Source organism: Monodelphis domestica, chromosome 1 (assembly GCF_027887165.1).
Source record: "Monodelphis domestica isolate mMonDom1 chromosome 1, mMonDom1.pri, whole genome shotgun sequence".
Taxonomy (NCBI): domain Eukaryota; kingdom Metazoa; phylum Chordata; class Mammalia; order Didelphimorphia; family Didelphidae; genus Monodelphis; species Monodelphis domestica.
The window spans coordinates 571,452,831-571,468,423 of NC_077227.1; the positions used below are offsets into that span (position 1 = coordinate 571,452,831).

At 35.4% G+C, this 15,593-nt stretch overlaps 1 protein-coding gene across 3 annotated transcripts in view; it reads left to right on the plus strand.

The window, feature by feature from the left end:
- SLC23A2 (solute carrier family 23 member 2) overlaps window positions 1-15,593 on the plus strand; it is a 106,658-nt gene that overhangs the window by 74,124 nt on the left and 16,941 nt on the right. For all 3 annotated transcript variants that reach the window (XM_056813459.1, XM_056813462.1, XM_056813461.1), the window contains 5 exons: window positions 1,455-1,636; window positions 4,482-4,602; window positions 5,182-5,338; window positions 13,954-14,101; window positions 15,275-15,380. In XM_056813459.1, coding sequence (XP_056669437.1) covers window positions 1,455-1,636; window positions 4,482-4,602; window positions 5,182-5,338; window positions 13,954-14,101; window positions 15,275-15,380 — 714 coding nt within the window. The remainder of the gene's footprint in view (window positions 1-1,454; window positions 1,637-4,481; window positions 4,603-5,181; window positions 5,339-13,953; window positions 14,102-15,274; window positions 15,381-15,593) is intronic.

A 15,593-nucleotide genomic window follows, 5' to 3' on the forward strand; every position in this document is an offset into this window, starting at 1 on the left:
AGTATCCTATAAACATCAGATAGTTATTTTTTGATAGATTCCATAATAATTTCATTTGCTAAAAAATTCTTTTGGATGTTATATTGAATTTAAATAATATCACATAAAAACTTTAAAATTGTGTGTAACTAAGCATTCTGTTTTGATCTTTACTCCCAGTTTTCATAAGCATCATTATTTAAAAAATTTTTAAACCTATACCTTCTGTCTTAGAATTAATATTAAATATCAGTTCCAAGGCAGAAGAGCAGTAGGGGCTAGGCAGTTGGAGTCAAGTGACTTGCCCAGGGCCACACAGCTAGGAAGTGTCTGAGGCTGGATTTGAACTCAGAACTCCTTTTCTTCAGCCCTGGCTCTCTATCCACTGAGCCGTCTAGCTGCACCCCCATTCCCCTAATAGTATTAGAATCGAGTAGTGAAATAAAATCCAATTTTATATATTTAAGCAGTCAAAAAGTTATTTTTATAGAATGAGGATCTGTGCTTTGCAAAGTGCAATTCCTCTTCCATATCAAAATTTTCCAAATAGATTTCAAAATCAACTGCTAAGTGAGTTATTATTCATAGTTAGACCAGTGATGCTATATTTCATATTACCATATGAAAAGTAGACTACTTCACTGAGTAAAGTAGTTTGTATAGTCTATATAGAAATTCTTTTATACCAAAACCTTCTTCCTTAATATTTCTATATAATTTCTTTAGATGTGCCCTGAACATATATCCCTCCTTGAACACATATCCCACCCTGCTCTAATACACCCAGATGTCCCTCCAAAGCCTGACTAGGGACAAGTGGCAAACTTGGGTACCTTCTAGAATTCTGTTTGAGCGTTGTTGCATTTCTAGCCTCTTATAATGGCTTTAGTATATATTGATGTTTGGAGTCAGAAAACCTGGTTTAAAATCCTACCCTGTGATTCAAAAATTATGTGACCTTTGGCTTTTTAAATCTCAGATTCTGTACCTGCAAAGTGGAGATTTTGGTATATACCTATTTCGTAGGCTGGTAGTGAGGAAACACTTTATACATCTTATAGAGCTCTGTTAATGTGTGTTATAATTTTTTATAATACTAGCCATTGTTTTGGGATGGTAAAATAATAGATCTGAATGTGATCAGAATATATGTAAAGACTGAACATGAACAAAGCAAAGGAAATGGGACCAAGAGAAAAGTAAATCAAAACAGCAGATTAACTCAGATTACTTGCAAAGAGCAATCTTTTTTCTGTAGTCTAGAGCATGTGGCATGTATCTTTTTTCAGAGCAGAGAAGTAGGGAACTACCAGTATGAAATGTGGCATATATCATCAGTGTTGGTTTGTTCTGCTTATTTACCCTTCTTTAATCAGGAACTGTCAACTTTGTTATCTTCTAAAGAATAAATCCAGCATTTAAAAAGGGAGAGAGAATAGGAAGAGCTGAGAATGTCTTTTCTTCTCTCGTTTCAGATCCAAGGTGCCATTATCATGTCTTCACTGATAGAAGTTGTAATTGGCTTTCTTGGCCTGCCAGGTGCTCTGCTAAAATATATTGGACCTTTGACTATTACACCAACAGTGGCTCTGATTGGTCTCTCTGGTTTCCAGGCAGCAGGAGAAAGAGCAGGGAAACACTGGGGCATAGCTATGCTGTAAGTTTGCTTACATTAATGAGTTTCAAAAAAATATGAATATTGTTATGATGATACAACTCCTTCATTTTTTAAAGTGATAATAGTAAATATGTAATAGTAAATAGTAAATATGGAAAGCAAAATTTAATTCTATTTGTAAAAAAAATATTTTCAGTAGTTCCATGGAATAGACAGTTGTTCATTTTCAACAAAACAGATAAATTTAAGTAATATTGTATAGTGGATAGGATATTAAATGCAGAGAAACACCAGAGTCCCATGTTTCAGGTCCTGCTTCACTACCTATGTGACCTTTATTTAGATAAGGAATTTTATAGACCTATTTTCTTTATTTTGGGATTATATAGATTCTATAGGCCCTTTTGGTCCAGATCTGTTTTCTATCGGTACATCCAATTTCATATCTTATCAGCATAGGAAAGTTAATATATCCTGTTTATATTAAGAATTTCAATGTTTGCTGAATTATTTCTTTGTTAGAATTAAAGACTTAATCAGGTGGTGTAAGAATTGGAATTCCAATTCTTTCAGTGGTTAGATAAAAACTAAAGAAACTGCTCACCCATCTGGCAGCCTTCAAATCACTGATGACTTATCTGTTTTGATTCCAAAAGTTTATTTTCTAATCTATTGTTTGTAACTCAGGATATATTTTCCCATAACAATGACATAATAAGTTTCAAGCTAGCCTCCAAGATAGATAATATTTTAAAATTGATAGCCTTAAACACCAAACCTCAGGCTAGCCTTTGAAGGATAGAACCTGTAATAACTTCAGTCTGAACAATGGCAATACATCATGAGAATAGAGAGAGTAGGGGCCTTTCTTATGTGTAAGTTAGTTGTAAGCTAAATGTCCATCAGTCAAGAACTAGTTCTTTTATCTTTTCACTTTTCCTACTGTAACTAAAGTCTGTTTCATGGTGCTTTTTACTGTGCATTGGAGTAAGTAAAATACCAGTGACATGACTCTTGTCCTACAGAGCTTACAATCTGGTGGTCTGTATGATACATATACAATAAGTGTATAGAAGAGGTATAATCCAAATGTGGTATGTGGGTCTTAAAACTGGAAAGATTGTTAATGACGAAAAGCAACAAAGATCAGAAGATCACCACCCTCATGGAAGAAGTACCATAGGAACCCAGCCTAGAGGATGAAGCGAGTAGAGTTTTAACAGATAAAGAGGCAGTAGAAGTCATTCCAGGTGAAGGAAGCACATAAGAAAAAGGCACAGATGTACATTAGTGCAGGTCCTGTGCCAAGGGTAATAGGTTCTTCCAGTTCAACTGAAATATAAAGCTTATAGAAGGGAGTAGTATAAGGAAAAACTGGAAGTATAGAAAGGGACTGTAGGCTAAGGAAATTGACCTTTCTTTGGGAATCGGTAGAAAACCACTGAAAGATTCTTCTCAAAAGGCTTTAGGGTGAATGTGATGACTTACTCGAACATGTAATTTTGCAAGCTGTAGAAATTGATTCCAATGGGAACAAGACATTGTGTACCATAAAAAGAAGCTAATATAAACATGCCCTTGATTGCTGATTTGGTTCTTCTGTCTTTAAGGGCCAGTGTAGGACTGCAAAACCCATTGAAGATGTATTTTAAAATTTCCATAGAATTCTAATTTGAAGTCTCATGGGTTTAAAGGAATATTTTTTGGGGAGTTCACGACCTAGTTCTATCACTAACAGCTTTGTGACTTTGTGAATAGTTGTATCAACTTTAAGGATGAACATACTGTTAAATTGAGTTACTTTTTTTGCTGGTTCATGGACACTGTAAAAATAGTCTTATAAAATCTTTTCTCCCCTCTCTTGAGAGGAAGAAGCATTTGCTTAAATAGTGATTGTCAGAACGTGAGGATACTATTGCCAAAAACCTATACATAATCAGGAGACTTTCTGAGACAGTGAACCTGGAATTTTAAAACAGACACATGAATTAGACTCAGGTAGGCAAAGCCCAAAATAATTGGGAAATGGACCAGCAGCTGTTCTTCTTTGATTGATGATATTTGGCTGTTAGTATTGGGAGATATGTATTGGAGTATGTGGTAGGACCAAGGTAGTAGTAGAATAATAGAATATTAGGTTCAGGAAAACTCTTTTAACTAGAGAATAGCTTAACAAGATTGTGTTCTATACCCCATTATGCAGTAAAACATTCAGTATGGTGACAGATTTTAGATTTGTTGTAGTTTGTTTTAGAATCTTTTCATGGACAACTTCTTTATGTACTCCAGATTGAATTATCTTTCCCCATTTTTGTATTATCAAATCCATGTGATATTAGTCTCAAAATGGAGCAATTTCTAAAGACACACCATATTTTATTATTTTATCTAAATCCTATGTTTTTTATATTTTCATTCACAAAGTTTAACCAGAGCTATCTTCTCCATTTATGCAAGTGAATGGTCTATTTGTAAGTTCTTCTGCTGTAATGTTTTGTTATGGTGATGAGTGATTCTAGATAATAGTTCTAGAGTTAACCATTAAGATAGAATGTGATGGTAGCATCTAGAGTTAACCATTAAGATAGAATGTGATGGTAGCATTGCCCAAAACCATCCATAATCAAGAAACGTTCTGAACCTGTAATCTTATAACAGATGAATGAGTTGAACTTTGGTGGACACAGCTCAAAGTAGGCTATTCAGAAAGATGTTATAATCTCTCAAATACTGATTAAATGAGAACTGTGCAGTAGTTTCCTAGTCTGAAGAAAGTATAAAATTTGATTTTTAGTGGTTTTTGTCAAACTTTAAATTACTTATGGAAAGAAAAAAATACGCAGTAGACAGTTTGTGAACTTAACTAATTTTTCTCTCTCTCCAGAACTATTTTTCTAGTATTGTTATTTTCTCAATATGCCAGAAATGTTAAATTTCCTCTCCCTATTTACAAATCCAAAAAAGGATGGACTGCCTACAAATTGCAGCTTTTCAAAATGTTCCCAGTAAGTAATTGATTTCTCTTTTACTTTAAAAATCATTGTCATTGCATATCTTTTGAGAATCTATGAAGGCCATTTTGATTTTTAAATGTCTATATTATGGAACCATAATTAATAAGCTACACAAATGAACATTGTCCTCAGTAATGATAAACACACTTGTATATTCTTAATTCTAAACTTTGAAAAGCATGTTTTTGTAGTGTTCAAATTAAAGTGACAGTGAAAAAGTATGTTAGACTTCTCCCTTTTCCCCAAGGAATTACTTAGTGAGGGTTACCTCAAAGTCAGTCCTTTTTTCCAAATATCAATCGAGTCATTCTCATAGCAATTGTTCATTACTAGGTCATATTTGTCATTTAAACAAAACTCAGGTTAGGTGTGTGAAGCATTTAAAATGTAATTTCATTCAAAGAAAGTCCATGAAAACCATTATAAGCTTTTTCTGCTTTTTAAATTATTGTTGGGCAAAGAGGAAGGAAGCGAGGGAAAGGGAAAGAGAAAGAGCATGTAAACAAACGTATGTTTCACCAACCACTAATATACTTAGCCTGGAATAGTCTTCTCCCTTTCCAATTTCAGATAATCCTGGCTATCTTGGTATCCTGGTTACTGTGCTTCATATTCACTGTGACAGATGTCTTTCCACCTGACAGCACAAAGTATGGGTTCTATGCTCGTACAGATGCTAGACAAGGCGTGCTTTTTGTGGCACCTTGGTTTAAAGTTCCATATCCATGTAAGTATATTTAAGGCAGTTTAAAGGCAGTGCAGGCTCTACTTATAGGGGGAATGAGTTGTAGCAGTCATTGTAGTCTTCATGACCTGAAATTCCCACCACTGGAGACACTGACATTTTGACAACAAAAATGGAATATTGTCTGAAGGAAGACAATCAAAATGCTTTGTGTTTCATGGGAACTATACTCTAGCAGTTGTTTATGACCAGAGATTGATTAGTTTTTAAAATTAGCTTGTCAGCATCTTTCAGAAGAAAGGATAAGAATGGATTTGGTTTGGTCAAAGAGATCATGACATAATCTCTAGGTAACAAGGGACCTGAGACAGGTTTCATGTTATGGGATGCCTGAAATACTAGTGGGCTACTGTGAATGGAGGTTATAAGCTAGAGAAGGTAGAGAGTATCAAAGAATATTGAGATGCACAGGAATAATTGGGTAATACATAATTATTGCCACCTATTATAAATATTATTTATATTATTGGGCCCCTGCTTCAATTATAGCAAAAAGATAGTTGATATGGTTATGTGTAAATTAATAAGCACAAGTGGGAGGATTGTGGCTCTTAAATTATATTAGATGAGTTGATTAACTGTTAGTTGAAGCACAAAGCTCAGCAAAAGAATTGTCTGGATTTATATCTAGCATTTTGAAGAATATAACTCTTAGTGCCTTAATTTTTTTTAGAATATAGATTAAAGTAGGTAATTCTTCTCTGTAGGAGGACATTTTTTGAGGAGGAAAATACTTTAAAGTTGAGTGTAAATGGTTGGAAGTTTTGGAAATAAAAGCTTCTTCTCCCAAATAGGTTCCCCCGACCCCTCTTTTAGTAAGATTAATATGTCAAAAATTCAGCTTTCATTCCCATACCCCCCCCCCCCCCCGAAAACTTTTCAGTGGCTCCCCATTGCTTACATTTTGAAATCTAAACTCAACATACCTTTTAGAGCCCTTAAGAACCCTTCAGAATTGATCCTGCCAAAGTTTTCTTAGTTGATAAATTTTACTATTCCCTTACACAGATCTTCTGACTATAGATAGTTGACTTTGTTCAGAAAACCCCCTTCCTGTTTAACTTCTCCACCTTTCAGAGTTATTTCTTTTATTGATTTTTGTTATTCACTTCGGGGCATGGTGATTTCTGTCCTTTGAACTTAAAATATTTCCGAATTATTGTTGAATATGGCTGTTTACTCTTGTGCTAATCTATATTAATCTGTGTATAGCAAACATTTTATGTTGAATGTTTAATGAATAGATATTTCTCAAATATAATGTTCATATTGGCATTGCTGAATGTTTACACACACCATTGACACCTATATTAATCTGAAATAGAATACTTTATGGGAAGATAGCAAAGGAGCGAGAAGCAGTTTAGCTGAGCTTCCATCCACAAAACTCATCTATAAAGATTTAGAAAATATACCATCACCAGACTGAATCCTGATGGGAAAATTAAAAAAAAAATCACAGTGAGTTCTTTGTCCAGACCTAAGGTGGCATAGGAAGACAGATAGCAGAGCCTGCTAATTGCTCACTCTACATGTGGGTAGGAACATGCCCATGTGTGGAACATGATAGTATCTAGAGAGAGGCTATGCATGCAGTCAGAGGTCCAAGATCCATACAGAAGCACCACAGTGAGGACATGTGCTGACTGGAAGATTTACTATCTGCTACCATTTCTAGGTCATACATCCAAGAGGGAACTATGCACCTGTGTATGCAGCATTCTAAATAGGAAAGCCCTGGGCAGTCTATGGAGAAAGAAGGACAATAAATAATAACCAGCAGTGGTTTGGCTCAGACTCTAGGAGCAGAGTGGAATCTGTATTCCATCAGCTAGCTAGCCTATCCTGAAGAGGAATAACTATGGAAAGAATCCTAGACCAAAGGGGAGCCTACAGTTCTATCACTTTGAATCTCCTACCTGATTGATAGTGACTGATTCCAGGAGCAGTCTGTAATTTCTCTGACCAAAACTCAGGTGAGGAACTTGCAGAGCTCAGACTTTGCCTTCTCTCAGACTACTTTGGGAGCACTGAAAGCTTGCATGCCCCCAGCCTGTCCTTGAGATCCTGCAATAACACAATTCTTAAATCTGCAGCAGGAACAGCTCAGCCTTTCCCTTCACAAGTAAGACAGAGACTAGCCCTAACAAGTCAGAAATCAGGAATTAGGCTAAAAGAATGGGCAAATAATAAAGAACCCCACTATAATGCGAACTCTTATGATGGCAAGGACACTCAGCACGAATTTAGGGTTAACACCGAAGAATGCTTCCAAAACATCTATGAGTAATTCCTTAGGGCAAAACACAGCTTGGAGACAGATTGAACTAAAAATCTTGGAAGAAATGAAGTACAAATTAACAAAAGAATTAAACATTATTTGTGTAAGTGAAATGAGAGCCTTTAAAAAAAATTGGAAAAGAAGTGAAAGCTTTAGAAGAAAGAATTGGAAAGGGAATTTTTAGTGTGCCAGAAGAGGTACAAAATCTTACCCAAACAAGAAAATCTCTGAAAATTACGATGTACCAATAGAAACCAATTACTTCATAAGACAACAAGGAATATTAAAACAAAGTTAAAAGATGTGGGTGGGTGGGAAGAAAGCATAAAGTGTCTCAGAGCAAAAACAACTGACTTGGAAAAAAGATTGAAGAGAAAGAAATTCCACAAATCATTAAACTGCCTGAAAGTTGTGATTGAAAATATAGCCTAAGTATCATACTGCAAGTCTCTTCCCACTCCAATCCATCCTATCTATAGCCACTAAATTTTAGCCAGTGATTTTCCTAAAGTTCAGGTCTGATCCTGTCATCTCTTCTACTCCAAATTTCAGGGGCTTTCTATTGCTTCCAGGAACAAATACAAAATGCTTTGTTTTGGAAGTCCTTCATAACCTGACCCCCTCCTACTTTCCCAGTCTTATACCTTACTCCCTAACACATACTTTTCATCTAGTGATATATGAACCTTAAAAATTCTCAGACCCTACTTCATAAGGTTAAGATTGTGAACCTTAAAAATTCCCAGACCCTACTTCATAAGGTTTGGTTAAGACCATTCCCCACTTTAAACAATGAAGGAACTTAGATCAGGAATGTGAGAACTCTACTTAGATCAGGAATGTGAGATCTCTACTCCACCCCTACTTAAGCATACTTTAGGGGAAGATAAAGTTGTAAACTCTTTGCTGAACAATGAAAAATACTTAAACCCATACTTATAATAAGATAAAAGTTCTTAAGCTGTGCCTATTTTTAGAGCTATTACAAAAGGGTGCTAAGTACCTATAGAGGTCAAGCAACTTGTGAACTTGCAAAAGGCAAAGAGGTGAGAACTTACTCAGGTGTGAATTACTCAAAAGTTTAGTCTACTCAGGTGTGAATTAAGAATAGTCTGTCCTTTGGAAAACATCTACTGTGATTGGTAGATGTGAGAACTTAGGGGAGGTGACATAGGAGAAATTTCCCTTTAAAAGGAGCTCAGAAAGGGAGCTGAAGGACATTCACATTGACAGTCAGATTCAGGATTGAGCTGGTGGAGTCAGCTGAGATGGAGCTGGCCTGGTGTCTCTGAACACTAGAATTCTTGCTTGGACAGATCTTGTGGTGAGTGGTTAAAGACTGACTGATCTCTCTTTTAAGACTTAGGGCTTAGGCCTGGGTTGGCCAGGGCTGGCCAGGGACGGCTTATCCTTTTTTCATTATTCCCTTTTTTCTCTCTTTCTCACTTTTCTTTAATTCCACATTTGTATTGATTAAAATCTCTATAAAACCCAGCTGACTTTTTAATTTTAATTTTTTAATTTTAATTTAATTTAATTTAATTTTAATTAATTAAATTTAATTTTAATAATTGGTGTCTTGAAACCATATTTTCTGCTGTCACATTTTTAACAACCACTCTTTTATCTACTACAATTTATGTCTTCCACTATTTTAATTATTACAATACTGGTGTCCTCTCTGTTTCATGAATCCCAATATAGGAACTTTATGAATAAGATACACCATCTCTCAGCTTCAGGTATTTTTTTCTGTCTCCCATACCTAGAATACCCTCCCTCCTTCATTTTGGCTACTGATCCCACTGGCTTCCTTTAAATCCCAACTAAAATCCTTCCTATACAGTAAGCTTTCCTCAACCACTCTTAATTCCAATGCCTTCCCTCTATTAATAATTTTCCATTTAGCCTGAATATAGCTTCCTTTGTATATATTTTATTTGCATATTGTCTTTCCTGTTAAATGGTAAGCTCCTTGAGGGGAGGAACTGTCCTTTGTTTCTTTTTATATCCCTAGGCTTAGCACAGTGCCTAGAACATTATAGGTGCTTAATAAATGTTTATTCATTGAATGGCATTCCAAGAAATTTGAAAACTGCATATCTTTTAGAACCAGAAGTCAATGGTAGAGTAACCACTTAAAAAACAAACAAACAAAAAACCCAAATGAAGATTCTCAGGAACATCATAGCCAAAATCCAGAGCTTCCAGGTTAAAGATAAAGAGAAACAGCCAGAAAGAAAATTCAGATACTAAGGGAACCACAGAATCACATAAAATTTAACAGTCACAAGAAAGGAGTGGAGAATTTGAAATATGATATCCCAGAAAGCAAAGGATATAATCGTACAGCCAGGAAACTGAGTATAATGCTACAGGGGAAAGAATAGATATTTAATGAAATAGATTTCTAGGCATTCTTAATAAAAAGACTAGAGCTCCATAAAAACTTTGAAGTTTAAACACAGGAGTGAAGAGAAATTGAAAAAAAAAAGTGAATAAACAATGATAATTGATTATAAATTGCTTATATTCTAGGACAGAGAAATGATACATTTGTCCCTTCTAAGGAGTCATAGAGGGAGTCTAGACAAGGCTTAGTAGTGGAAGTAGTTCTGTTTTGTCTTGCTGTTAAGAGAAGTCTTGGAGGGGGGTGTGCAGCTGGGTAGCTCAGTGGATTGAGAGCCAGGCCTAGAGACAAGAGGTCCTAGGTTCAAATTTGGCCTCAGACACTTCCTAATATGTGACCCTGGGCAAGACTCATTGCCTAGCCCTTACCACTATTCTGCCTTGGAATCAATACACAGTATTGATTCCAAGATAGGAGGTAAGGGTTTAAAAAAAGAGAGAGAAGAAGAATATACTGGGCGGGGGGCAGAGAAAAAAAGAAAAGGGAAAGAAAATTTAAGGAAAATAATTTCATAATTAGGGTACACAAGTAGATATCTATACAAACAAGGAAACTAGGGTGGAAAGAGCAGCTGATGCATCAGCCTTATTCATCTGAACTTACATTTGGATAAAGAAGTACATTTCACTCAAGAGGGAAGTAAGAGGGAAAGGGGAGAAGGGAGGGAACAGTAATTATCCCTTTATGATCTGATGCCAAATGCAATGAACAGAACTAGGAGGATAATTTATACAATGATAGCAATATGGAAAAGGCAAACAATTTTGAAAGAATTAAGAACTACTTTGAGTGTGATGGCCATCCATGATTCTAGGGGACTGTACTACGTACCTTCTTATAGAGAGGCAAAGGATTCAGTGAAGAATGAGAGAAATAAATTTTTAAAAATCCGTGTGTGTATGTGTGTATGTATTTTAAATTTGCTTGTTTTCAACATGGGTAATGTAAATTTTTTTTTAAATTATACATGTTTGTAACTGGGTTGGGTTTTTTTTTTTTAGGTTCCCAACTTGGGTGGTGGTTGGGGGGAGGGCAAAAAAGCAGATTTTTGCTGATTTAAAAAAAAGTAATTTAAAAAAGAATATTGAGCAGTATATCTAAACCAAGCATTTTAAATGTGTAAAACTAGGACTAAAATGATATAAGTTCAGTTCTCCAAGGTGAATCCATAGACTATTATTATGAAAAAGAGAACCAAGTTTGGAGACAGTTCAAATACTGAGTCTGCTACTTACTGCCATTTAAGCATGCTGGACCTCAGTTTCCTTCTTTGTAAAATGAGAGTATTGAACTAAATCACCAATAAGGTCTAAATCTTTTATCCTGTGTGGCGCTATTAATTTTCCATGATATTGAATCAGCAAGATAAATTTTGGCATTGTGCTAAGAATAGTTTTCCATACTTTGTTACATTCATCTTGGTTGAGATTAGTTACATTTTCTTTGTGATTTTACTTCTTCTACATATAGACTGTGGTCCTTACTGTCAGTTGGGGCATAATTATTGTCACAAAATATTTCAAGGTCTGTCAAAAAAAATATTAGACTTGTTCTTCACAGTCTCAAAGGCTACAATTGGGTAGCACTTGTAGGAAGTCATTTTTGCTACATATAGGAATAATGATTCTAGTTGTCTAAAAGTGGAATGGGCTTAATCTCTAGGGAGCATAGCATACCCTGGCTTCTTTGTGCCTAGTGAAGGAATAGGGAGTGCATTGCCCAGGGGCTTGGCAGGGTTGTGCTAGAGCCAGTTATTAAGTTTGCAGTGTGAAATTAATAGGCAAAAACTACAAATCAGGACTTGATTTATTGTTTTGATGGGGGAAATGTTGATTAAGATTAAATTTGGAAGTGTCATATATTTGCATCTTGGGAGGAAAGTCAAACATTTGCTAGCATACTTCTACCTGAGTGTGAAGACTATTAGAAAGTGAAAAAATTCCCTCCTGTTCTGGGGGTTTGGAGTGTGGGGTGGAGACACTTGTCTGCCATGCCAAATTTAGTGAATCTTATTCTTAACAAGTTAAGTGGTTTATACCAGTCAACTTCTCTGGGTGCATATCAGAAGTCAGGTATGAAATCAGTTGGTATATTACCATAACATGGAATTTTATATCTAAAAAATGTTTAAGAGATCAACTATTATGTACAATGATATTCATGCACAGTATCTGAAAAATAGTAGACCATTACAAAAATGCTTTTTGCTTGATTGATGGATCCATTCCACTCTCATTTTAAATGCAAATCTAGGATCAGAACCCAAGTCACCTAACTTCAAGCCCAGCAGTGCCATTACTTCATAGCACTGTTTCTGTTTTCCATCTGTTTCTTCCCTGCTACCCTAATCTCAGCTCTGGACTTTGCTATGACTGAACTTAATATGAGAAGGAATAAGATCTCAATTGAATCCACTGCAGAAGTTCTTAAACTTCTTGTTTTGTGAATTCCTTTGATAGTCTAAACTTCAAAATACTATTTCTTAATGCTTAAAATAACAATCAATGGAATTAAAAATCAGTTGAGAAATCATCAAAAACCAAATATATTGAAATACAAATGCAGTATTCCCCTATCCAACTTAATAGACGCCCCTGACAACTGTTCCAATATTCTTTGGAGAGTAGAGCAGAGGTTCTTAAGCTGAGGTGTATGGTGAATCCCAGATTAAGAACTTTTGTTCTAAAATATTCTATTTCTGATCCCTGGCCAGATAGAATTCCAGAAGACTGATTTTATCCCTGCCTTTTTCCAGCTTCCTCAGTGATCTAACCAGCTCAATGCCATGTAGGTGACTTCCAAATCTACATATCCAGCCATTGTTTGTCTCATTGAATGAGGCTTTAATAATCATTAACTAATTGCTAGCTTGACATCTCTAAGTATATGTTCCATATAATATCAAACTCAACATGTCCAAAATAGAACTCAATTATTTTTTTCTCTAAGCTTACTCCTCCTATCTTCCCTATTTCTGTCAAGGGTACCACAATCCCTTGGTAATAAAATGGAACCCTTAGTAATAAAATGGAATCTGGCCCATCTTTTGAGCTTCTGAAATCTTGCCTTCCCCATGAAGCATTTTCCTATTAGCACCCAGATGGAAATAATCTTCTGGTCTTACAAAGCATATACTTTATATTTCTCCTATATACTTATTTTCTTTTATTTCAGAGCTATTTGTGTCTTTAGTTTACCTTTTGGCTTTTAAGCTTTCTGAAAGAAAGACCTTTGGGGTCTAAGAGAGAGAACAATTAGAAGGCACACAAATGCCCATTGGGCCTTGACCTGCTTTTTATCCTTGATGCCTAGCCATACTTATATACTTCACCTGGATCTTCCCTTGTTACTTCTTCATATTCATTCTGCAATAAATAGAAATCTCAGTTGATCTTCATATATACCTACATCTTCCTGTCTCCATCCCCTAAGTACAGAGACTGAGGTGGAATGCAGAATCAGTAAGTCTTGGTTTTGTGGCAACTATGCTTAGGAGCCTTTGCAGAGAAAATGCTTTATGTCCCCCTTGTGCAGCCCTCCTGCCTTCCCTAGCACACATTTCAGTCCTTTTCATGTAGCCAGTGCTTAATTAGCATATGTTGAATTGAATTGTAAAGCTTCTTTAATGGTCCAGCAATTTATTCTTAAGTAAAATATATGCAAAGTAGTTCCAATTATAGCCCACTTCACATTAGCATTGGGTCCCAGGAACCTGATGACTTGGATTAGAAATCAAATAGCTATTACTGTTAACCAGTTTAATGGAATGAATAACAATTTCATTGTCCTGTCTGATTGAATAATTCTTTTTTAGCCTTACTTTATTAATAGGATTAAGCACTTTAGCTTTAGCTTTCCTGTCCAAAACAGCCAATAAGAATTTCATATTTGTTTTTTCTTTCACAGTTCAGTGGGGACTTCCAACTGTTTCAGCTGCAGGGGTTATAGGAATGCTCAGTGCTGTGGTTGCCAGTATTATAGAATCCATTGGTGATTATTATGCCTGTGCAAGATTATCTTGTGCTCCACCACCTCCCATTCATGCAATAAATAGGTAAGTGTCTGAGAATCAAAGGCCATCTTTTCATGGTTTCCATGTTTCTCATTGGAAGTCTTTAAGCCAAGGCTAAATGACCAGTTGTCAGGTAGGTTGCAGAGTGGTATTCTTGCCTAAGAATGGGTTGAATTAGCTGATTTCCAAAATCGTTTCCAACTTTTAAATTCTGTAAAAATGATTACATCATGATTTAATTCTTTGGTCATTTTGGAAAGGCTAAGGGAAAACAAATTTCATATCCTTGGCTATGTGTCATTTTAGTGTGACATAGTTGTTATTGAAATTTTAAGGTTTACAGAACATATTTATTCCCCACATCGAACTGGTTGTGAACTGTACTCTGCTTTTTCCAGACCTGTTTTTTTATTAGTGTACAAAGTTCTTTTCTTCCAGAGCAGATTAATAACTACTTTTGGTAATTTTTTAGGCTTTGAGAGAATTGCTTTAGACACAGAAGTTAGTAGATTTACCAGTGTCACACTGATGTCATAAATTAAAGGCAGTACTTTGAGTCCAGGCAGCCATGATTTGAAGTTTGTCTTATCTCCAGCATACCACAAAGGGTTTCTCAGGGCAGGGAGAGTTTCAGTTCTACATATCTACATATCTACAGATCAAGAAGATTTGAGTAATAATAAAAAAAAAAGCAATGACTTCCCAAAGTGAATAAAACATCTTTAAAAAAAGTAAAAATTGTGATCAAAAAGCCTCTTTTCAGTAACTCCATTACCTTATGCCTCTTTGGACTAATTTATTATTCTTTTTCCATGCTTCTAACAAGGACATTATGAATCACCAAATCACAAAACTAGGAAATATCTGAGATCAGATTTGAGCCTAGGTCCTCCTGACTCCTGGCCTGGCTCTCTATCTATTGAGCCACCTATCTGCCCTCAGTTAATTTTGATAAGGTTACAATTTAGTACATTCTTCTGGAAATGGTTAGACATAGGTTCTCTCTGACAGCTATATAGCTTCCATTATGCTCCATTCTCAATTGAATGTATACCATGAAACCTTTGCTAAAATACTTTGGATGCTGAGAAATTATCAGTTTGCATTTAACATAACTTTTTAATCATTTATATGTAATATTTTTGGTTTTAGGGTTTCAAAATATTTTACCTCTAAAATGAGCCTGTTTCTCTTTGTCCCTCCTTTACATTATAGGGGAATTTTCATTGAGGGGTTATCCTGTGTTCTTGATGGTGTGTTTGGTACTGGAAATGGCTCCACTTCATCAAGTCCCAATATTGGAGTTTTAGGAATAACTAAGGTACAAAATCTTTTTCTAGCTAACAGGCTACTAAGTCTATTTTGTTATTGTCTTTTCTCTGAACATTTTGGATTCTGAAAGGTTGAACTTTCCATTATCTTTTTCCTTTGAAGTAGAACTGAGAAAATTATTCTTAGCTGACCTATAGTGAGGGAAATATCTAATGTTTATTATTATTATTACTTTTATCCTTACCTGTATATTAGTTCCAAA